The 22,279-nt window shown below is 47.1% G+C and overlaps 1 protein-coding gene across 1 annotated transcript in view; it reads right to left on the bottom strand.

Annotated features, from left to right (window-relative positions):
• Positions 1-20,525, bottom strand: part of LOC133356971 (alpha-2,8-sialyltransferase 8E-like) — a 45,341-nt gene extending 24,816 nt beyond the window's left edge. Inside the window, exons 1-4 of the mRNA XM_061574701.1 lie at positions 18,604-20,525; positions 11,454-11,555; positions 9,661-9,744; positions 98-184 (exon numbers count right to left, since the gene is read on the bottom strand). Of these exons, the coding sequence (XP_061430685.1) occupies positions 98-184; positions 9,661-9,744; positions 11,454-11,555; positions 18,604-18,710 (380 nt within the window). The 5' untranslated portion in view covers positions 18,711-20,525. The remainder of the gene's footprint in view (positions 1-97; positions 185-9,660; positions 9,745-11,453; positions 11,556-18,603) is intronic.
• Positions 20,526-22,279: the final 1,754 nt, after the last annotated feature.

The following is a 22,279-nucleotide window of genomic DNA, read 5'->3' as shown; positions in this document are numbered from 1 at the left end:
TATGCCGATTATGATTGTGCCGATAATGATTGTGCTGATGACGATTGTTCTGATGTTGATTCTGCTCATGATGGAGAGTGTGCTGCGTAGCACTCACTGGAAGTTGAGAGTGGCGGAGAAGTTGGGTGCCCAGGGGCACACGTGCACACTCAGCACATCGTTCACGATGCTCTCCTGGCTGAACCTGGTGCACGCACACGTACACACACACACGTACACACACGCACGTACACACACACACGTACACACACACACACGCACGTACACACACGTACACACACACACGTACACACACACACACGTACACACACACACGTACACACACGTACACGCACACACACGTACACACACACACGTACACACGCACACGTACACACACACACGTACACACACACGCACGCACACACACACGTACACACACACACGTACACACGTACACACACACACGTACAGACACACAACGCACACACGCCGAGATTCTGAATCCGGGAGTGCCCATATTGACCCCACCAGCACCGCCGACACCGAAACACGCGCGCGACCTGAAGAGCTTTTTTAGCCTTTCTCGTAATAATATTCAGATGTTCAAACACCAAATGGTGACCCCCACACACACACGCTCGCGTCGCTGATGGCATCGTCCCGACTTTTCCCATTTCCCGTCACCTCTCAGCCTTCGCCTCCACCACCACCACCCACTACCACCACCACCCACTACAACCACCACCCACTACAACCACCACCCACTACTACCACGCACTACTACTACCGCCACCCACTACTACCACTACCCACTACTACTACCACCCACTACTACTACCACCACCCACTACTACTACCCACTACTACCACCACTCACTACTACTACCACCACCCACAACTACTACCACCACCCACTACTACTACCACTCACTACTACCACCACCACCCACTACTACCACCCACTACTACTGCCACCACCCACTACTACCACCCACTACTACTACCACCACCCACTACTACCACCCACTACTACTACCACCCACTACTACTACCACCACCCACTACTACCACCCACTACTACTACCACCCACTACTACTACCACCACCCACTACTACCACTCACTACTACTACCACCACCCACTACAACCACCACCCACTACTACTACCACCACCCACTACTACTACCACCCACTACTACCACCACCCCTACTACTACTACCACCACCCACTACTACTACCACCCATACTACTACCACCCACTACTACTACCCACCACCCACTACTACTACCACCCACTACTACCACCACCCACTACTACTACCACCACCCACTACTACTACCATCACCCACTACTACTACCAACCCACTACTACCACCACCCACTACTACTACCACCACCACTACTACTACCACCACCCACTACTACTACTACCACCCACTACTACTACCACCACCCACTACTACTACCACCCCTACTACTACCACCCACTACTACTACCACCACCCACTACTACTACCACCACCCACTACTACTCACTCCACCACCCACTACTACACCCACTACTACTACCACCCCTACTACTACCACTCACTACTACTACTACCACCACCACTACTACTACCACCCCTACTACTACTACCACCCACTACTACTACCACCCACTACTACTACCACCAACCACTACTACTACCACCACCCACTACTACTACCACCCACTACTACTACCACCCACTACTACTACCACCCCACTACTACTACCACCCACTCTACTACCACCCACTACTACTACCACCACCCACTACTACTACCACCACCCACTACTACTACTACCACCCACTACTACCACCACCCACTAACTACTACCACCCACTACTACTACCACCCACTACTACCACCACCCACTACTACTACCACCACCCACTACTACTACCACCCACTACTACTACCACCACCCACTACTACTACCACCCACTACTACTACCACCCACTACTACTACCACCCACTACTACTACCCCCACTACTACTACCACCCACTACTACTACCACCACCCACTATACTACTACCACCCACTACTACCACCACCCACTACTACTACCACCCACTACTACTACCACCCCACTACTACCACTCACTACTACTACTACCACCACCCACTACTACTACTACCCACTACTACCACCACCCACTACTACACCCCTACTACCACCACCCCTACTACCACCACCCACTACTACTACCACCCACTACTACTACCACCCACTACTACTACCACCCACTACTACTACCACCACCCACTACTACTACCACCACACTACTACCACTCACTACTACTACTACCACCCACTACTACTACCACCCACTACTACTACCACCACCCACTACTACCACCACCCACTACTACTACCACCCACTACTACCACCCACTACTACCACTCACTACTACTATACTCCACCACCCACTACTACTACTACCCACTACTACCACCACCCACTACTACTACCACCCACTACTACCACCACCCACTACTACTACCACCCACTACTACTACCACCCACTACTACCACCACCCACTACTACTACCACCACCCACTACTACTACCACCACCCACTACTACTACCACCACCCACTACTACCACCACCCACTACTACTACCACCCACTACTACTACCACCCACTACTACTACCACCCACTACTACTACCACCACCCACTACTACCACTCACTACTACTACTACCACCACCCACTGCTACTACCACCACCCACTACTAATACCACTACCCACTACTAATACCACCCACTACTACTACCATCACCCACTACTACTACCACCACCCACTACTACTACTACCACCCACTACTACTACCACCACCCACTACTACTACCACCCACTACTACTACCACCCACTACTACTACCACCCACTACTACTACCACCACTCACTACTACTACCACTATCCACTGCTACTACCACGACCCACTACTACTACCACCACCCACTACTACTACCACCACTCACTACTACTACCACCCACTACTACTACTACCACCCACTACTACTACCACTATCCACTACTACTACCACGACCCACTACTACTACCACGACCCACTACTACTACCACCACCCACTACTGCTACCACTACCGCTGTAACAAAAAGCACTTCTTAGATTGACGTCGTTTAGATATTCGTCGTGGCAACCTTTCGACGACGAACACCGGGGGTTGTGTCGTACATCGAGATAAGAGATAGGAGCATCTAAACATGGAGCTAAGAGAATATAAACGTCGAGATAAGAGATAGGAGCATCTAAAGTGCAAATACTAAATCGTGCACACACAGAGTTACATACACAGAGTTACAAACACACACGTAGCGTTACACACACACACGGAGTTACACACACACACATATAGTTACACACACACACATATAGAGTTACACACACATAGAGTCACACACACACAGAGTTACACACACACATAGAGTTACACACACAGAGTTACACACACAGAGTTACAAACGTAGAGTTACACACACACACACATATAGAGTTACACACACACAGAGTTACACACACATAGAGTTACACACACAGAGTTACACACACAGAGTTACACACACAGAGTTACAAACGTAGAGTTACACACACACACACACATAGAGTCACACACACACACATAGAGTTACACACACACAGAGTTACACACACACATAGAGTTCCACACACACATAGAGTTACACACACACAGAGTTACACACACACATAGAGTTCCACACGCAGAGTTACACACACAGAGTTACAAACGTAGAGTTACACACACACACATAGAGTTACACACACACAGAGTTGCACACAGAGTCACACACACACATAGAGTTACACACACACGTAAAGTTCTACACGCAGAGTTACACACACACAGAGTTGGACACACAGAGTTACACACACAGAGTTACACACACGCAGAGTTACACACACACACAGAGTTGGACACACAGAGTTACACACACACAGAGTTACACACACACAGAGTTACACACACAGAGTTGGACACACAGAGTTACACACACAGAGTTGGACACACACAGAGTTACACACACACAGAGTTACACACACAGAGTTACACACACAGAGTTGCACACACAGAGTTACACACACAGAGTTGGACACACACAGAGTTACACACACACAGAGTTACACACACAGAGTTGCACACACAGAGTTACACACACAGAGTTGGACACACACAGAGTTACACACACACAGAGTTACACACACACAGAGTTACACACACAGAGTTGGACACACAGAGTTACACACACAGAGTTGGACACACACAGAGTTACACACACACAGAGTTACACACACAGAGTTACACACACAGAGTTGCACACACAGAGTTACACACACAGAGTTGGACACACACAGAGTTACACACACAGAGTTGCACACACAGAGTTACACACACAGAGTTGGACACACACAGAGTTACACACACACAGAGTTACACACACAGAGTTAGACACACGCAGAGTTAGACACACGCAGAGTTACACACACGGTTACACATACACAAAGACAAAGATCCCCCGTATAGCCTGAACAGACTGTAGGGGCAAGTGCTGTTAGCGAGCACCTATGAAGGCCGGAACGGTACACGAGGGGGTGGGTGGCCAGCACCACGCCCGACCGCCTTTGTCTCCCTAGTGGCGATGTTTACACACCGCACCAGGTACTCATTTAAGGCTGAGTCGACCTAGGGGAGGCCCAGGACCGGTTCAGATAATCGTCACTGGTGTTAGCCGTGAGCGGGAATCGAACCCGGGTCGCCAGGTTCATAGCGCAGCGCACTAACCGCTACACTACCGCTCCCCTATCACATACACACACACAGTTACACACACACAGTTACACACACGTAGAATTACACACAGAGTTACACACAACAACAACCGCCATTCGTCACTAAGTGGCGGTGACGTCACCACGACGCTTGTGCCAGGCCATGTGCACCTTGAGGACACGTGAAGTGTCGAACGCCCGCTGGCAGGAGGTCACGGAGCAGACCCAGGTGCCACGGGTCGACTGACTGAGATGACTGAGATGACTGACTGATGCACCACCTGTGCCCCCTACTGTGCCAACTTGTTGTGCTTTAGCCACCCGGCGCTCCGCTCGTTGTTGTGAACGTCGCTCCTCCGTTGTTGTTGGAGGGCGACTGCCTCCAACTGCCCAGTAGCGTCCTTCACGAGCCTCCTCCACTGAGGCCGATCTTGACACCACTGGTACCCGTCATCGGCAAGTCCACTCAGTTCTAGATTTGAAGTTTTCGTGACTGCAATGATCCATACTCTTTGGTTCTTTCGGTAAAGTTACGTAGGTGAAAATAATAAGATAAAATTAAAAGGAAAACAACTAAATAAAAACACGACGTTTCGGGCGCAACACAAGCGTCCTTCATCAGGTGGGGACCACCACAGCGAAAACAATCGCTGAAGTAGGCCAAAGAGATGGCTGTAACAAGGGATTATATAGTTGAGGGGGCGGGGGGAGGGGGATGAGTCAGGGTGAGTGTGGGGGCGGGGAGAGCGGCAAGGATGTTCCTAGAGTTCGAACTAAAGCTGTGCTAGTACGTTGTGTGTGGGGGGGCAGGGGAGAGGGTTGGGGCGGCAAATCTGCACGATCGAAACACTGCACGTCAAATTTCCTATTCATGGTAGTGTGCAAGGCTGGGAGTAAAAGACTGGAGATGTGGATATGAATATAAACTATAAGGCAGCTAAGGTTTAACTTGGCTAATAATATCCTTCTAATAATTGCTCAACTTGAATCCATCTTCTCGGTTGAAGTTGTGTCTATGTTTGTATATCTGGATGGCTTTATGGACAAATCTTTGGTGGTATCCAGACGGCTTGCAGAGCACTTTGGTATCGAAGAAAACAATATCATGAGAGCCCACCGCGTTGTAGCAGTGGTCAGCTACGGCAGAAGAATTCGTCCTAACGTGTTTCAAATCTGACTTGTGCTCGCGAATGCAGTCAGATGCATGTCGTTTCGTTTCCCCAATGTAACAATCACCCAGGGGCGGTTTCTTCATTAGGGCGATTGGGCGACGCACCACCAATCTCAGCCGTTACTGTGCCTCTGGATATAGTCCAATCAGCGTCATGTCACGTTTTGTGGAGTGCCGCCTCTTTTTGGGCGATTTCACTCTGGCTGAGAATCGCCCAGAGTGTTCCCATACACTTACATTCAAAGATGTTTTTTTTCGAATGGCGGGCACTGCAGTGCATTCTCTATGGCTTCCGGGAGGGCTCGCACTAACGTGCTTACGTCATCATACGTAAGCACGTTTCAGTCAACAATATTTGTCACTACCTAGTGGAATCTTTAATAAAAGAAACTGAGTGGATTGTAATAATATAGAAACAAACAATATGTATTGTAAGAGTCACTTTATTTTTCATTAATATTAAAGAAGTGAAGTTGCCTTTACATGCTTAAGCTGTTAATTTATCCATTGCATGGGTGGACCTTATCCTTATCAATCATCCAGACATTTGCCCCCCCTGAGAGATTTTGCAGGAGCCGCCACTGCAATCACCACAAATGCAACTCAGTTTGTGGACTCCAGGGTACTTCAGGAATGACGTCCTTTACGGATGGGATCAGATCACGGATTTAGTGTACTGTACTGAATCAGACCTGGATCTTGTGTTTGTTTAAGATTTTGGAAATCTTTTTGGTAACTCCTGCTATGTATGGTAATGTGGTGCTTTTGATCGGAGTCTCAAGAGGTTGTTTCTCCATGGTTGGAAAAACAGCTTAGTTTTGGTGGGGCTGATGGTAACGCCCCAACTCTTAGTCGCACACTCCAGTTTCAGTAGAAGCGTCTCCAACTCCTCCTCTGAATGAGCAGCAATTACCAAATCATCGGCATACATAACGTGGTTGACCAATAGGGAGCCATCCCTTCACTGCACTCGGGCATCGATCAGCCTCCAACTATATCTGTACCAAATCAAAATTACTCCGGTACAGCTATTGAAGGCTTCATGAACTACATCGTCAAAATAGATGTTAAATAATGTGGGAGCCAGAGGACATCCCTGTCGCACCCCAAGGTGTACAGGGAATGGCTCTGACTCCCGGCCATGTAGTTCTACCCGGGCCCGCTCACCATCATGAAGGTCCTTAATGATCATGAGCAGAGGGTCAGGGACTCTGAAAACACGAAGAACAGCCCAGAGCCCAGGCCTACTGATGGTATCATAGGCCTTGACCAGATCAATAAAGCAAAGATGTAGGTCTTGTTGGAATTCCCTACACCTCTGCTGTAGCAAACGGACAAAAAATATGGCATCTGTTCAGGATCGCTCTTTCCTGAAACCACTTTGAGGCTCCGCAAGCCTCTCCTCAGCGTGCCTAGCAAGGCGATGTTGAATAATCCTTGCCAGGACCTTTCCCGGCACACTGAGGAGTGAGATGCCCCTGTAGTTGTTACAGTCTGTGCGGTCCCCTTTTTTAAAGAGGGGGACCACAAGGGCATCCTTCCAATCCTGCGGAACCCGTCCATTGGTCCAGACTGTTGTGATGATGTCATGTAGGGCAGTCTGAGCACAAACTCCCTCACTCAGCATTTCGCTTGGGAGACCATCTCTGCCCGGTGCCTTTCCTGGTCTCAGACTCTGGATCACCTTTAGTACTTCCTCAACAGATGGCACCTCAGCCAGCCACTCACAGGGGGTGACTTCTTCCTCCAATATTTGAGGCACCGCAGTCTCAGCAGGGTCCTCCCCACTTTGTTCCATGATGTTTTCCATGTCGAGAGATTTTCCCTCCCCCAGGACTTCACAAAAATGCTCAGCAAATCTGCAAACCTGTTCTTGAGGGTCGGAGATTGGATCACCGTTTTTCCCCTAATGATGGTAATAGGTGTGGTGCTGCAGGTTACTTTTTTGATGGAGTTAAATAGTGATTTGTGATTGCAGACCATTGAGGCAGACTCCATCTCCTCAGCGACCAGCGACCACCACCCATCCTTGCAGCGCCTCACGGCTCTCCGAACCTCCGAGCGAAGGCTGTGGTAAGCCTCCTCATTCTCCGATGTGTAATGCTGTAGCCAATGAGAGTGGGCCTGTCGCTTTTTCTCAGCCATTCTTAACAACTGCTCTGTCAGCCAGGGTCTCTGGGGAAGTCTGGACCGTGTACCCAAAGCAGCTATTGTGGCTGCCTGAGTCACAGTCCTAAACCTCGCCCATTTACCCTCAACATCTGGAGGAGTGGGGGACGATGCCAACCCCAGTCGCAAGCGATGATTAAATTCTCGCTTGCAACTTTCATCAGCTAGCTGAGACCAGGCCACCTTAGGTTTGCATGGAGTCCTGAGTGTACACCCACTACCGGAGTGGAAGAATGGCAGGCGCATCTTACAGATGTCAAGTCGATGGTCAGAGGGAAGATCAGCTCCACGGTAGGTCCTGGTGTCAATGACATGAGCTCGCATCCACTGGTCTGTCACTATGTAGTCCAGCAGATGTTCTTGCTTGGACCCGGAATGCATGCCGGAACAGCGTCTTGGTAATTACAAGCCCATGGGCTGCACAAAAATCTAGCAGCCTCCTACGGTTGTTATTGAGCTGATCTGGCCCATACCTTTCAATCACTCTAGACCAGGTGCCAGCATCATGACCAACTCGGACATTGAAGTCACCCAACAAGATGATTATCCCGAGGGGTCACTTTAGCCAGCACCTGTGACAGGAGGTCATAGAAGGCATCTGACTCATCGGCCTTGCCTGCATCCCTCCATGGATGTTCGTCTTCGGTGGGGGCATAAGTAACCATGACCACCACTCCCCGCCTCAGGTTGATGGGAAGACGTGCCCATAGTAGCCTGGGGCTTACATCTTCCCACACCTCACCGCCACGCTCCCATGTCCTTTTCATTTTTTTGTTCAGAAGAAGAGCCACTCCCTGTTGTTTGGTAGTCTCCTGCCCCGAGCAGAGGACTGTCCACTCCTCATGGTGGCAGGAGCCAGAGCCGGTCCACCGGACCTCCTGAATACCACAGAGATCCAGGCGGTACCGGTCCAGCTCCCGACAGAGGAGTGGCAGCCTCTCCTCCGCAGTGAGCGTTCGAACATTCCACGTGGCCATCCGTAGTGGCTTTTTGTTGTTTCTGGAGGAGCCCCGAGGGTAAAGATTCAATCTCCTGGCTCCGCCAAATGACGCCTGTCCCCCTCGGGGCCTCCGACAGAAGCTTATTAATTCAATATTTCTTACGTGGTTTTGTGGTACCCGTCCAGCGCCCCCATTTTGCCGCTGTGGTGGTGACAAACGTCCAGAGGGGAAAGGCCAATCGGAATTGGCCCAACCCCCCCACAGCACTGTCCACGACAGCGTTGCCCGTCCGGCACCACGAGGAGGTAGGGGAGTGTTTTTGCAACACTAGAATTACACACACAGAGTTACACACATAGAGTTACAAACAGAGTTACACACACACACAGAGTTACACACACACAGAGTTACACACACAGAGTTACACACACAGAGTTACACACACACACACAGAGTTACACACACACACGGAGTTACACACACACACACGGAGTTACACACACACACACACCGGATACACACATGCGCGTGGTCGGCCGACTCACTTGGCCGGAATCCCCTGCACGGCGATCCTCTGGAGGTTCAGCGTGCACGCCATCTCCACCGCCGTTTGCGCTTCCGTCCTGCAACTGAGCGCAACAACAACAACAGCAGCAACATCAACAACAGCAGCAGCAACATCAACAACAGCAGCAACATCAACAACAGCAGCAACAACAGCAGCAGCAACATCAACAACAGCAGCAACATCAACAACAGCAGCAACATCAACAACAGCAGCAGTAACATCAACAACAGCAGCAGCAACATCAACAACAGCAGCAACATCAACAACAGCAGCAACATCAACAACATCAGCAGCAGCAACATCAACAACAGCAGCAACAACAGCAGCAGCAACATCAACAACAGCAGCAACAACAGCAGCAGCAACATCAACAACAGCAGCAACATCAACACCAACATCAACAACAGCAGCAACAACAACAATAGCAGAAAGAACATCAACGGCGATCGTCATCGACCAGAGGCCGCTCCGAGCTCACGATGCCCATGGGCAGTCTAAGACTGCGGTAGTTAACATCTAGGAGATTGATTTCCGGATGAGATCTAGCAGATGTTAACTACCTCGCCTGGTATGCAGGAGGTCGTGGGGTCGATCCCGACCCTGACGTCTGCTGCTGTATATTTGGAGTTTGCATCTCTCTCTCTATCCCCATGGTCGCGTGGATTTTTCTCCGGGCTCTAATGTTTTTCCCTCCATCCCTCCACATTTAGAATGAACATCCACGCATATTCTTGGTTCTTTCGGTAAAATCACGTAGAAGGGAAATAATATAATAATAAAAATATAAAACAATAAAATTCTCACGACGTTTCGACTGCAACACAAGCAATCATCATCAGGTGTGAAATCCACAGCAAGAAAATTTGAAAAAAGTGGCGTTTTTTTTCTTAACGTCAGCACCACGGACAGCGATTTGGCAGTTGGTCAGATGGACGAGTCCATCTATGTTCGGAACAGAGGAGGGGGAGAACAAGAGAATGGAATGCGGTCTGAAAGTCACCGTAAGCGTGAACACAATAATTTAAGACCCAAAATGGTTTATCAAATCCTTCCAATGATTGCTAAGCCAGAATCCATCTTCTCGATTGAAATTGTCTCTGTGTTTGTATATGTGGATAGCCACGTGAACGAATCTCTCATGGTAGCCAGATGGCTTGCAGAGAACCTCTGTCTTGGAGAAGTCTAGATAATTTGTCTGCTGCTATAAATTCCCACACGATGACGACGATGATAAGCCACTTGTTTGAGCTATAATTTGTGATAGCCAAGTTTTATCTGAATAAGAGCTATGTAGCTCAGTGGGCCTTACCTGGTCAAATAAAAATAGTAAAAGGTAGAGAGAGGTAAGGGTTTAAAAAAGCGGAAAGCCACTGACGCAGTCACCACCCACCACCTACCCACCACCTATCCACCCACCAACGACCAACCCACCAACGACCAACCCACTCACACACCCACTCACCCACCCACTCACACACCCACCCACTCACACACCCACCCACTCACACACCCACCACTCACACACCCACCACTCACACACCCACCACTCACCCACCCACCCTCTACCAATGCATTTAGAGTATTTGGCTGCTATAAAATGTCCACACGGTGGTGATGATGACGATGGTAAGCCCACTTGGTTCTATGGCAGCCCATTTGGGGCCCTTACCTGGTAAAATTAAATAATCGTTGATAAGACAAAAAATTTGCCTCGTGGACCATCCAAACAGACTCCTATCCTGGAACTTTCATCGATGCCCGTGTCCTTACTTCAGAGACGGCTTATTGGTGACGTCCACGCGGTTATTGTTGGAGATTTCCACGCGGTCCTGGCACACGCAACCCATTTGGGGTGCCAGCCTCGGCGTCAGCCTACACACGTGAATGAGACGCACAGCAAGCGGACACAATCCACCACCACCATCATCAATCCGCGTACGTACGTACGTGTGCACGTTGGACTTCTTTCGTACCGTACGTAAACAACCATGCTAATCAGAGATGCGGGGCAAGACACGCACCTCCGATTAAGCCGCGGTTGGCCAGGTACGGTGCGAAAAAAGGTACAAAAATGCGTACGTACATCATTTAGCAGCAACATCAATCCATGTCCGCGTGTGGAACTTCTTTCGCACCGTACGTAGCTAACCGTGTTCATCTGAGGTGTGGGGGAAGGACAACAAACTAAAAAATGGAAAAGTTCTGTCAACTTCCACTTCCATAGTAAACTGAATGGATGGGTTTTGTGAGTTGAGATGATTTAGAAATTCGTTAAGTGTACCTTTGCCATGTGGCCAGACCACCAATATATCATCCAGATATCTCCAGAAGTGGGACAAAGTCATTGTTATGCAAGTCCAAGTCGAGTCTGAAGTCATCAAATTCATGACTCGAATCTGACTCGAGTCCAAGTCACATGACTCGAGTCCACACCTCAGAGGTGGGACAAAGTCATTGTTATGCAAGTCCAAGTCGAGTCTGAAGTCATCAAATTCATGACTCGAGTCTGACTCAAGTCCAAGTCACATGACTCGAGTCCACACCTCAGAGGTGGGACAAAGTCATTGTTATGCAAGTCCAAGTCGAGTCTGAAGTCATCAAATTCATGACTCGAGTCTGACTCGAGTCCAAGTCACATGACTCGAGTCCACACCTCAGAGGTGGGACAAAGTCATTGTTATGCAAGTCCAAGTCGAGTCTGAAGTCATCAAATTCATGACTCGAATCTGACTCGAGTCCAAGTCACATGACTCGAGTCCACACCTCAGAGGTGGGACAAAGTCATTGTTATGCAAGTCCAAGTCGAGTCTGAAGTCATCAAATTCATGACTCGAGTCTGACTCGAGTCCAAGTCACATGACTCGAGTCCACACCTCTGGATATCTCTATATGTATGTTGAACTTCTTTTCACTGTACATAGGCAATCACGCTAATCGGAAGTGCAGGGGGGAGGACAACCAACTAAACACATATAAAGCAGTTCTAAAGTAATGAGTTTGTCCACCTAGAGCAGTGGTTCTTAACCTGGGTTCGATCGAACCCCAGGGGTTCGGTGAGTCAGTCTCAGGGGTTCGGCGGAGGTTAAGACACACACCTGACTCATGATTGTGCACCAGTAAAACATATACACCTATGTTTTGAATTTCAAAAAATCATATTTTATTTTTCCAATTAAGAAGGGTTCGGTGAATGCGCATATGAAACTGGTGGGGTTCAGTACCTCCAAAAAGGTTAAGAACCACTGACCTATGATGATTTAAAAATGCATGGCTCCTAGTGGCTTTCTAATTTCGGAAGGAAGAGCATTTACCGAACCTCCGAATGGATGCTGCAGTGAGTCTGTTCTGCCTCACGGCAGGTGTGGAGGTGTGCGTACACAGGAATTTCCTGATATGATGTTGATCAGGAAGTTACGATTTGACATTCTCTAAGCCATGAGGCAGGGTATCAGTCATTACACAGAGTACAAAATGGAGGCACAAATAGCATCTCAGTGAAGACAGGTGCATCTGTTCATTGTGGGACTTTAAGACGCATTGTCTGTAAGTTCGTTTTATGTTCTTACAATACTGGGAATTCTGTTATAATGTTAGGAATGTGCTTATAATGCTGTAAAAGCCTTTATAATGCTGTTAAATTGTTATGATAAATATGAACAACGAAGCCTGTCACTTGCATTATTGTGAATGTTACTTGTAATTGAATCAATCGAGTTAGATTTGTACCCATGTAACTTTAATGTGATCTTGAGAGCAAGGATGAAGAAGTATCTCATCCACAGTTCAGTGTTATATGTAGTGCTGTACATTTAGGCTACAGTATGGTGATTACACGATGTGCCCTTATTTAACACAGTAGCTTATCCTCTTGTATAGCTATTCAGTGCTAATGTACTATAGGTGCCTGGTCCATCCATAACCTATTGTTGAGTTTCATGTTATTCAAGACAATGTTATGCTGCTGCAGTGTTCATTCGTTGTATTGATATTCCAAGTATTAACAGATGCTGTATTTTGTGCTGTGTTTTTCCATCAGTTTTACCTCGTTCAATTCATTAAATACGTTTGGAGTCGGATGTTCACCCTGGCTCTGAAGGTTCTTGCATAGTGGGATGCTGTAGGCAGTGACTTCCACATATTAGAAGTTCAGTTCAGTTTATTTTTATTACCCTGTGAGCTAATAAGATTTTAAATCGGGTTTCATCAACAACACCGATTCCCAGACATATGCAGAAAGTCACAGTGAAATAAATTAACAATGAACAATAACAGATAAGTAATATAATAGATGGAAAATCATTATCGCAATATTGAACAAAAAAAAACAAGAAAAAATAAGTTAAATATGGATTAATTATCAAATTAGCACGCTTTCTAAAAAATACTAATTTTAATCTTTCATATTAATTGTAATGCAAATACGACATAAAACACAATGGCATAGTACAGAATCAAAATCAATGAGATATTAGAAAGCCATATTCTTAGGTTTTTTGGTAAAGTCACGTAGGTAAAAAATGTAAATTAATAAAAGTAAAATAAAAATTAAATAAAAATCACGACGTTTCGGAGATAACACAAGCCTCCGTCTTCAGGTGGAACCGTCACAGCACGATAGCTGTCGTCGTGATTTTTATTTTATTTTTTATTTTACTTTTATTAATTTTAAATTTTTTACCTACGTGACTTTACCGAAAAACCCTAAGAATATGAATCCTTGCAGTCACGAAAGCTTCAAATCTAGAATTAGAAAGCCACTTGGAGCAATGCAAATACCTGGAGCCTGGATTCAGCCGCATAGCCACTGTGATCGAGTGCCGTGTGGATTGGTGGTCTCAGCCTGTTCGGCTGAACAAAATAGTTCCGCGGTCCAGTTTGCTCGTGCGAAGTTTGCGTTTTAAGTCAATGTTAATTTTTTTAATATTTTTTATGGAAGCTGTTTCGTAAGTGCGTGTGTTTGTAAGTCAGATGTTCGTAAGTGTGTGTGTTTGTAAGTCGGGTCTTCGTAAATGTGGCTGTTCGTAAGTTGGGTGTTCGTCAGTGCGGGTCTTTGTAAGTGCAGGTGTTCGCAAGTGCAGGTGTTCGCAAGTGCAGATGTTCGCAAGTGCAGATGTTTGTAAGTTGGGTGTTCGTCAGTGCGGGTGTTCGTAAGTCGGCTGGGCCATAAGTCGAGTGTTTAAAAGGCAGGTTTTCGTAAGTATGGGTGTTCGTAAGTCTATTGTTCGTAAGTGCGGGTGTTCGTTAGTCGGGTTTTCGTAAGTATGGGTGTTCGTAAGTCTATTGTTCGTAAGTGCGGGTGTTCGTTAGTCGGGTTTTCGTAAGTATGGGTGTTCGTAAGTCTATTGTTCGTAAGTGTGGTGTTCGTTAGTCGGGTTTTCGTAAGTGCGGGTGTTCGTAAGTTGGGCGTTTGTAAGTCTAGTGTTGGTAAGTCGAGAACTGCCTCTATTTAAGACCAAAACAGGAGGAAGACTTTCTTCACAATTCTGGAAAATTCGCCTGATGAAGCTGGCTGCTGTTGTTGTAATCACCAGCGGAATGTGACGGTACTCGAATTGTAAATGTTGCGGGTTTAATCTCCAACACACAACCGGTGGTGCTGAACTAGTAACTAATTGGCAGTTTTTTTTACACGACAAACCTTACTAATCGGCCGCGTCGGGTGGGGGCGGGTTTAACGATGCGTTTATATTTACACGATCCAACTTTCAAAAAATATAAACTATTTATCATACGTACGGACAGTTGCCAGCTCAGCAGTGCGTCTAACCCCCTTGCGTCACCGCACATGCCTTTCCCTAACCTCTCAGATGTCCCCTTCATCGGCAGCGCCGCTCGGAGCGAGGCACGTACGTACCCACCCACCCTTCCAGACTGGGGGCGCCCGCATAGCTCACGCAACCACGTGCACTGCCCCAAACCCAGGTGGACGCTCCAAATAAAAAAGGAGACGCAGGCAAAGATCCTCATATTCTTATGGTTCTTTCGGTAAAGTCACGTAGGTATAAAAATAAATTTAAATTATTAAAAGTAAAATAAAAAAATAAAATAAAAATCACGACGTTTCGGAGGCAACACAAGACGGAAGCTTGTGTTGCCTCCGAAACGTCGTGATTAAAATTAATAAAAGTAAATTAAATTAAAATTTTAAAAATCACGACGTTTCGGAGGCAACACAAGACGGAAGCTTGTGTTGCTTCCGAAACGTCGTGATTTTTATTTTATTTTTTATTTTACTTTTATTAATTTTAAAATTTTTACCTACGTGACTTTACCGAAAAAACCTAAAAATATGAATCCTTGCAGTCACGAAAGCTTCAAATCTAGCAAAGATCCCCGTCAACCATCGCGGTCGATCATCGATTATCCGGCGGCTTCGGCGGGCGGGTGGGTGGGGAAGGGAGGGAGGGAGCATCGGATTAAAAAGAAAACGCCGAAAAATCACTAAATCATTATGAACACTAAATAATCCATGTAATCACGAAATCATCATGACAATCACTAAATCATTGTGATTTAAAATAGCTTATTTTTTAGTTCTTTCAGTAAAGTCACGTAGAAAGAAAATAAATTAAATGATAATAGAATACGACGTTTCGATTGCAACACAAGCAACCATCATGAGGTAGGAATGAATGAGAAAAAACAAACTTTGTAAACTTAGAAATATAATGCAATACAGCACAGAGAGCCGGCTAACACAACAGTCAACACCCGTCCATTATGACCCCATGAAAGACAGGGACACCCAGACCCAGGGCTCGAACCTAGGTTATCAGAGGAGCTGGCTCAGTGTCTGTGGCAGGTCATTATGACCCCATGAGAGACAGAGAGGACACCCAGACCCAGAGCTCAAACCCATGTCCACAGAGTAGCTGGTTCAGTGTCTGTGACACGTCCATCATGACCCCATGAGAGACAGAGAGGACACCCAGACCCAGGGCTCGAACCCATGTCCACAGAGTAGCTGGTTCAGTGTCTGTGACACGTCCATCATGACCCCATGAGAGACAGAGAGGACACCCAGACCCAGGGCTCGAACCCATGTTCACAGAGTAGCTGGTTCAGTGTCTGTGACACGTCCATTATGACCCCATGAGACCAATAGGACACCATGGCCCAGGGCTCTAACCCAGGTTCTCAGAGGAGGCAGCTCATTGCCACCCCCCAGTGCAGAGTTTATTCCGCCTCGAGGCGGGCTTTGAGTCACTGTCAGCTCAGACTTCGCGCGCAATTGGCAATTTCAAAAATGCCATCAATCACTGAAACGGGCATCAAAAATGTGGAAAATTTTGAGGCGCGGGACCTTCCGTTTCTACTTAAACTGCCAACAACTATGAAACCGGTTAGGCCTCCACTGAGCAAATAGGTAGCCCTTTCTCAGAAACGACCTGGCTACCACAAATACTCAAAGCACGTGAACAAAAAATACTGAAAGGGCCCGGAGAAAAATCCACGTGGCCACGGGGAGAAAGAGACACACAAACTACAAATATACAGCAGCAAGCATCAGGGTCAAGATCGAACTCAGAACCTCTTCCATACCAGGCGAGTTAGTTAAGATATCCTAGCCACCGTCATTATGATGATGATGATAGATAAAGACACACAAGCTTCAAATATACAGCAGCAGGCATCAGGGTCAAGATCGAACTCAGAACCTCTTCCATACCAGGCGAGTTTAGTTAAGATATCCTAGCCACCTTGATTATGACGATGATGATAGATAAAGACGCGCAAACTCCAAATATATAGCGGTCGAACCAATGACCTCCTCCATACCAGGCGAGGTAGTTAACATCTCCTAGCCACCGTGGTATGTTTTCCACAGTCTGGCACCTGCAAAGTGGCAACAGCCCAGGGAACAGAGCCTCTGTCCTCGCTCGTACTCTGAAGAAGCCGATCCGAAGTTCTCAGTGAACTCGTCGGCGCGTGGTTTCTCAGTGTGCAGCGTTTGTCGAGTTCAATGTACGTACGTACGTAACGCGTCTCCAGTAGCCGGGAATCCGATGAGCTATGAAGCACTTGTTTCCAGTAGGAGGCGGGTCAGAAAGTTTCGGCAAACAAACGCGAAGACGAAAAGCACCGACAGGAGTGCAATGCGTAGGAAAGGAAAGGCACAAAAGTGCAGCATTTGCTGCCGATTTGTCAACACCAGATGCAACCTTGGTGCAAGGCAGAAAGACAACACCAAAAACAGGCCCAGGCCACACTAAGACAACACACGGTTGGCTACGTACGGTGCGAAAGAAGTTCGATAATCTTCTTGGTTCTTTCGGTAAAGTCACGTAGAAGGGAAATAGCAAAATAATAAAAATAAAACATAATAAATACAATTCTCACGACGTTTTGGTCACAACGCAAGCAGCCGTCCTCAGGTGAAGAGCAGGTCTGTCGGAAAGACAGCGTCATTCAGACGAAGAACAGGTCTGTCGGAAAGACAGCGTCATTCAGACGCTGTCTTTCCGACAGCCCTGTTCTTCACCTGAGGACGGCTGCTTGCGTTGTGGCCGAAACGTCGTGAGAATTGTATTTTATAATGTTTTATTTTTATAATTTTATTATTTCCCTTCTACGTGATGACTTTACCGAAAGAACCAAGACGATGAATCCCTGCAGTCACGAAAGCTTTAAATCGAAAGAAGTTCGATAATGCTGGTTGATGTCATTAACATCAGGGTATCCGGATGAGCCACGGTCACGCACACACTCTACACTGCCGGAGGCAATTCTTAATTTCCCATGATGTGCGGCACCATGAGGGTATCCGCTGCTGCCGATGCCATGGTTTGTGCAGTGGGATGATGCGATTTTATGAGTGCTTGGAAGAACAAACAGGCATCACCCCCCTAACCCACACCACGCGTCTTTCACGTAGTAACGCAGGACGAATGCGAACGGAACGGACAAAATCCGACCTCACCTGGGCTGCAGCTGCGAAGTCCAAACGAGGCTAAGGAGCAGCAGCCACACGCAGCTGCCCATCAGGAAGACGATGGCGGCCTTCACGAGCTGAGCGTGCGACCTCATGTCGAAGCTAATCGCGAACGGCGATCGGTGGAGTGCGGTCGGCGATCTTCTCTTCGCAATGCCGGCGAAACGCCTGATGTTTGTTGTTTGTCTGTTGGTTTTGATCACCGGTGAAAAGTCACACAGCTTCTCGAATTGTAGACGTTGTTGTTGTTGTTGGGTTCGTAAGTGCGGGTGTTCGTAAGTCGGGTGTCCGTAAGTCGGGTGTTCTTAAGTGCGAGTGTTCTTAAGTGCGAGTGTTCTTAAGTGCGAGTGTTCTTAAGTGCGAGTGTTCTTAAGTGCGAGTGTTCTTAAGTGCGAGTGTTCTTAAGTGCGAGTGTTCTTAAGTGCGAGTGTTCTTAAGTGCGAGTGTTCTTAAGTGCGAGTGTTCTTAAGTGCGAGTGTTCGTAAGTCGATGATTGCCTCTATTTAAGATCCAAACAGGAAGACTTTCTTCACAATTATGGATAATCGTCTGATGAACCTGGTTGTTGTTGTTTGTTCTGGGTGTTTACTCTCTAACACACAATCAGTTCGTGCTGCTGAAGTCGTAAACTCATATCGGTCGCGAAAGTCCTACTACTACGATTTAAACTAAACACGAATAAACATTTCTCTCTCCTTATATCTCTCTCCGTGTTGTGTCTGTCTGTCTTTTTCTCCGCACTCTGTCTCTCTCTCTCGATTTCTCTCAAATGACAACGACAAACAGAACCCGCGATTCGGAATTCGATTTTAGGGCTCAAGAAGCGTGCAGGGACCCAAGTTGCTGCTGTTACTGGTCTGCTGCTACTGCTGTTGATGCTACTGCGGTTGCTAGAATGTATGCTACTGCTGCTATTGCTAGAATGTCTGCTGCTACTGCTGTTGCTGCTACTGCTATTGCTAGAATGTTTGCTACTACTGCTATTGCTAGAATGTCTGCTGCTACTGCTGTTGCTGCTACTGTGGTTGCTAGAATGTATGCTACTACTGCTGTTGCTACTTACCGCTGCTGCTGCTACTACTAGTGCTGCTGTTACTACGCCTGCTACTGCCGCTAGTTACTATTGCCACTGCAGCTGGTCTGGTGCTACTACTGCTGCTAGCTACTGTTGCCACTGCAGCTGTGTCTGCTGCTACTAAGAACTGCTGCTAGCTACTGTTGTCACTGCAGCTGGCCTGCTGCTACTACTGCTAGCTACTGTTGCCACTGCAGCTGGTCTGCTGCTACTACTGCTGCTAGCTACTGTTGCCACTACAGCTGGTCTGCTGCTACTACTGCTGCTAGCTACTGTTGCCACTACAGCTGGTCTGCTGCTACTACTGCTGCTAGCTACTGTTGCAACTGCAGCTGCTGGTCTGCGCTTATTCGCAAGTAGTCCCTCGATTTATGCGACGGGTTTTGCAGGAGGAGACGAAGAGACGACGATGACGATGGGTGGTGATATCCTCTTGACACCACCACGATGGGTGGGGATGTCCTCTTGACACCACCACGATGGGTGGTGATGTCCTCTTCACACCACCACGATGGGTGGTGATGTCCTCTCGACGCGGAGTTTCACTGCTCGCGGGTGACTGGAGATTTAAAATTTTAAATGTCCACGGCGACTCGGCGGCCCGGCTCTTCGTGCAGGAGATGAAACAAAAAAACGGAAGACTCGTCCTTCTGCTCTGACACACTCTCTCGTCTCTTCCTGCACCTCCCCATACACCCCTCTCTGCCTCCTGAAAACAACCACGGAGTTCGGACGCTCTGATTCCACTCGCCGCACGCTCGCTCACTGCACACAACACGCCAGGGCTATTATTGGCTTGAAGTAATGTACACCTTTCACACACTCTCCCGATAGCGATACCAGCAACAACAAACTCCAGGCTACCGCCAAGACCTCCTTCATTTCGCCACGACCACGCAGATGAAACACCGCCCATCCATCACATCGCTCCGCACCCTCTCCGTTGGTCGGGCGAGGTGACACAGCCCTACCCAGCCTGCGTCTACCCTATGTATGTGTAGTGCATAGTCGTGTAGTATGTAGTGTATAATGTAGTGTATAGTGTAGTGCATAGTCGTGTAGTATGTAGTGTATAGTGTAGTGTATAGTAGGATAGTTTATAGTGTAGTGTATAGTAGTGTAGTATATAGTAGTGTAGTATGTGTATAGTGTAGTGTATAGTAGTAGAGTGTATAGTAGCGTAGCATATAGTGTAGTGTATAGCGTAGTGTATTGTAGTGTATAGTAGTGTAGTGTATAGTAGTGTAGTATTTAGTGTATAGTAGTATAGAGTATTCTTGGTTCTTTCGGTAAAGTCACGTAGAAGGGAAATAATAAAATTATATAAATACAATAAAAAAATTCTCACGACATTTCGACTGCAACACAAGCAATCATCATCAGGTGTGAAATCCACAGCAAAAAAGTATTGCTGTGGATTTCACACCTGATGATTGCTTGTGTTGCAGTCGAAACGTCGTGAGAATTTTTTTATTGTATTTATATAATTTTATTATTTCCCTTCTACGTGACTTTACCGAAAGAACCAAGAATATGAATCCCTGCAGTCACGAAAGCTTTAAATAAAAATTTAGTATAGAGTAGTGTATAGTGTAGTGTATAGTAGTGTAGTATTTAGTGTATACTAGTGTATTGTATAGTTTAGACCAGGGGTCGGCAACCTACGGCTCCGGAGCCGCATGCGGCTCTTTACGGGCTGCTTCTTGACGATATATACGTATGTACAGTATGTGCTCAGATGCGTTGCGGCTCTTGAAATACTGAATTTTGTACCGAATTGGAAAGAAATGGCTCTTCTTGTTATTTTGGTTGCCGACCCCTGGTTTAGTGTATAGTAGTGTAGTATTTAGTGTATAATAGTATAGAGTAGTGTATAGTGTAGTTTATAGTAGTGTATAGTGTAGTGTATAGTGTAGTTTATAGTAGTGTATAGTGTAGTGTATAGTAGTGTATAGTGTAGTGTATAGTGTAGTGTATAGTGTAGTGTATAGTAGTGTATAGTGTAGTGTATAGTGTAGTGTATAGTGTAGTGTATAGTGTAGTGTATAGTAGTATGTACGGTTGTACTTCTTTCGCACCGTACGTAGACAGCCGTGCTAATCGGAGGTGCGGTCTTCAACGTATCTGCATGTATTTCCATGATCTCTACGCATTTATTTGAGTCTCCATGCATTTCTGTGCGTCTCTGTGGGTTTGCTGTATGGTCCGCAGTTTGGGTTGCACGGTCACAGTCGCACTACCGTGGGACGTGCCTTCAATGTCTCTCTAAGTATTCCTCTGGGTCTCTACGTGTGTGTTAAACTTCTTTCGCACCGTACGTAGCCCAACCGTGCTCATCATAGGTGCGGGGGCAGGACAACAAATGGAACAAACCAAGGAGCAGTTGTGAAGAAATCGAGTTTTCAATCGATATTTAAAAGTTCACACAGCCCCACTGTCAATTCCTCATATCGAAAGTGAGAGCGTTCGTGTGCCGTGCCAGCCTGCTACTCGCCAACAGCACTTGTCACAAAGGTCTGTTCAAGGCTACACGGGGCATCTTTGTCTTTGTAGTGCGAGAAATAAATTGCGGACACGCACGCGTTGCAA

The sequence above is a fragment of the Lethenteron reissneri genome, chromosome 56, assembly GCF_015708825.2.
Source record: "Lethenteron reissneri isolate LAM-NWPU_2019-01 chromosome 56, ASM1570882v1, whole genome shotgun sequence".
Lineage (NCBI taxonomy): Eukaryota > Metazoa > Chordata > Hyperoartia > Petromyzontiformes > Petromyzontidae > Lethenteron > Lethenteron reissneri.
This window is presented reverse-complemented; position numbering and strand designations above follow the sequence as displayed.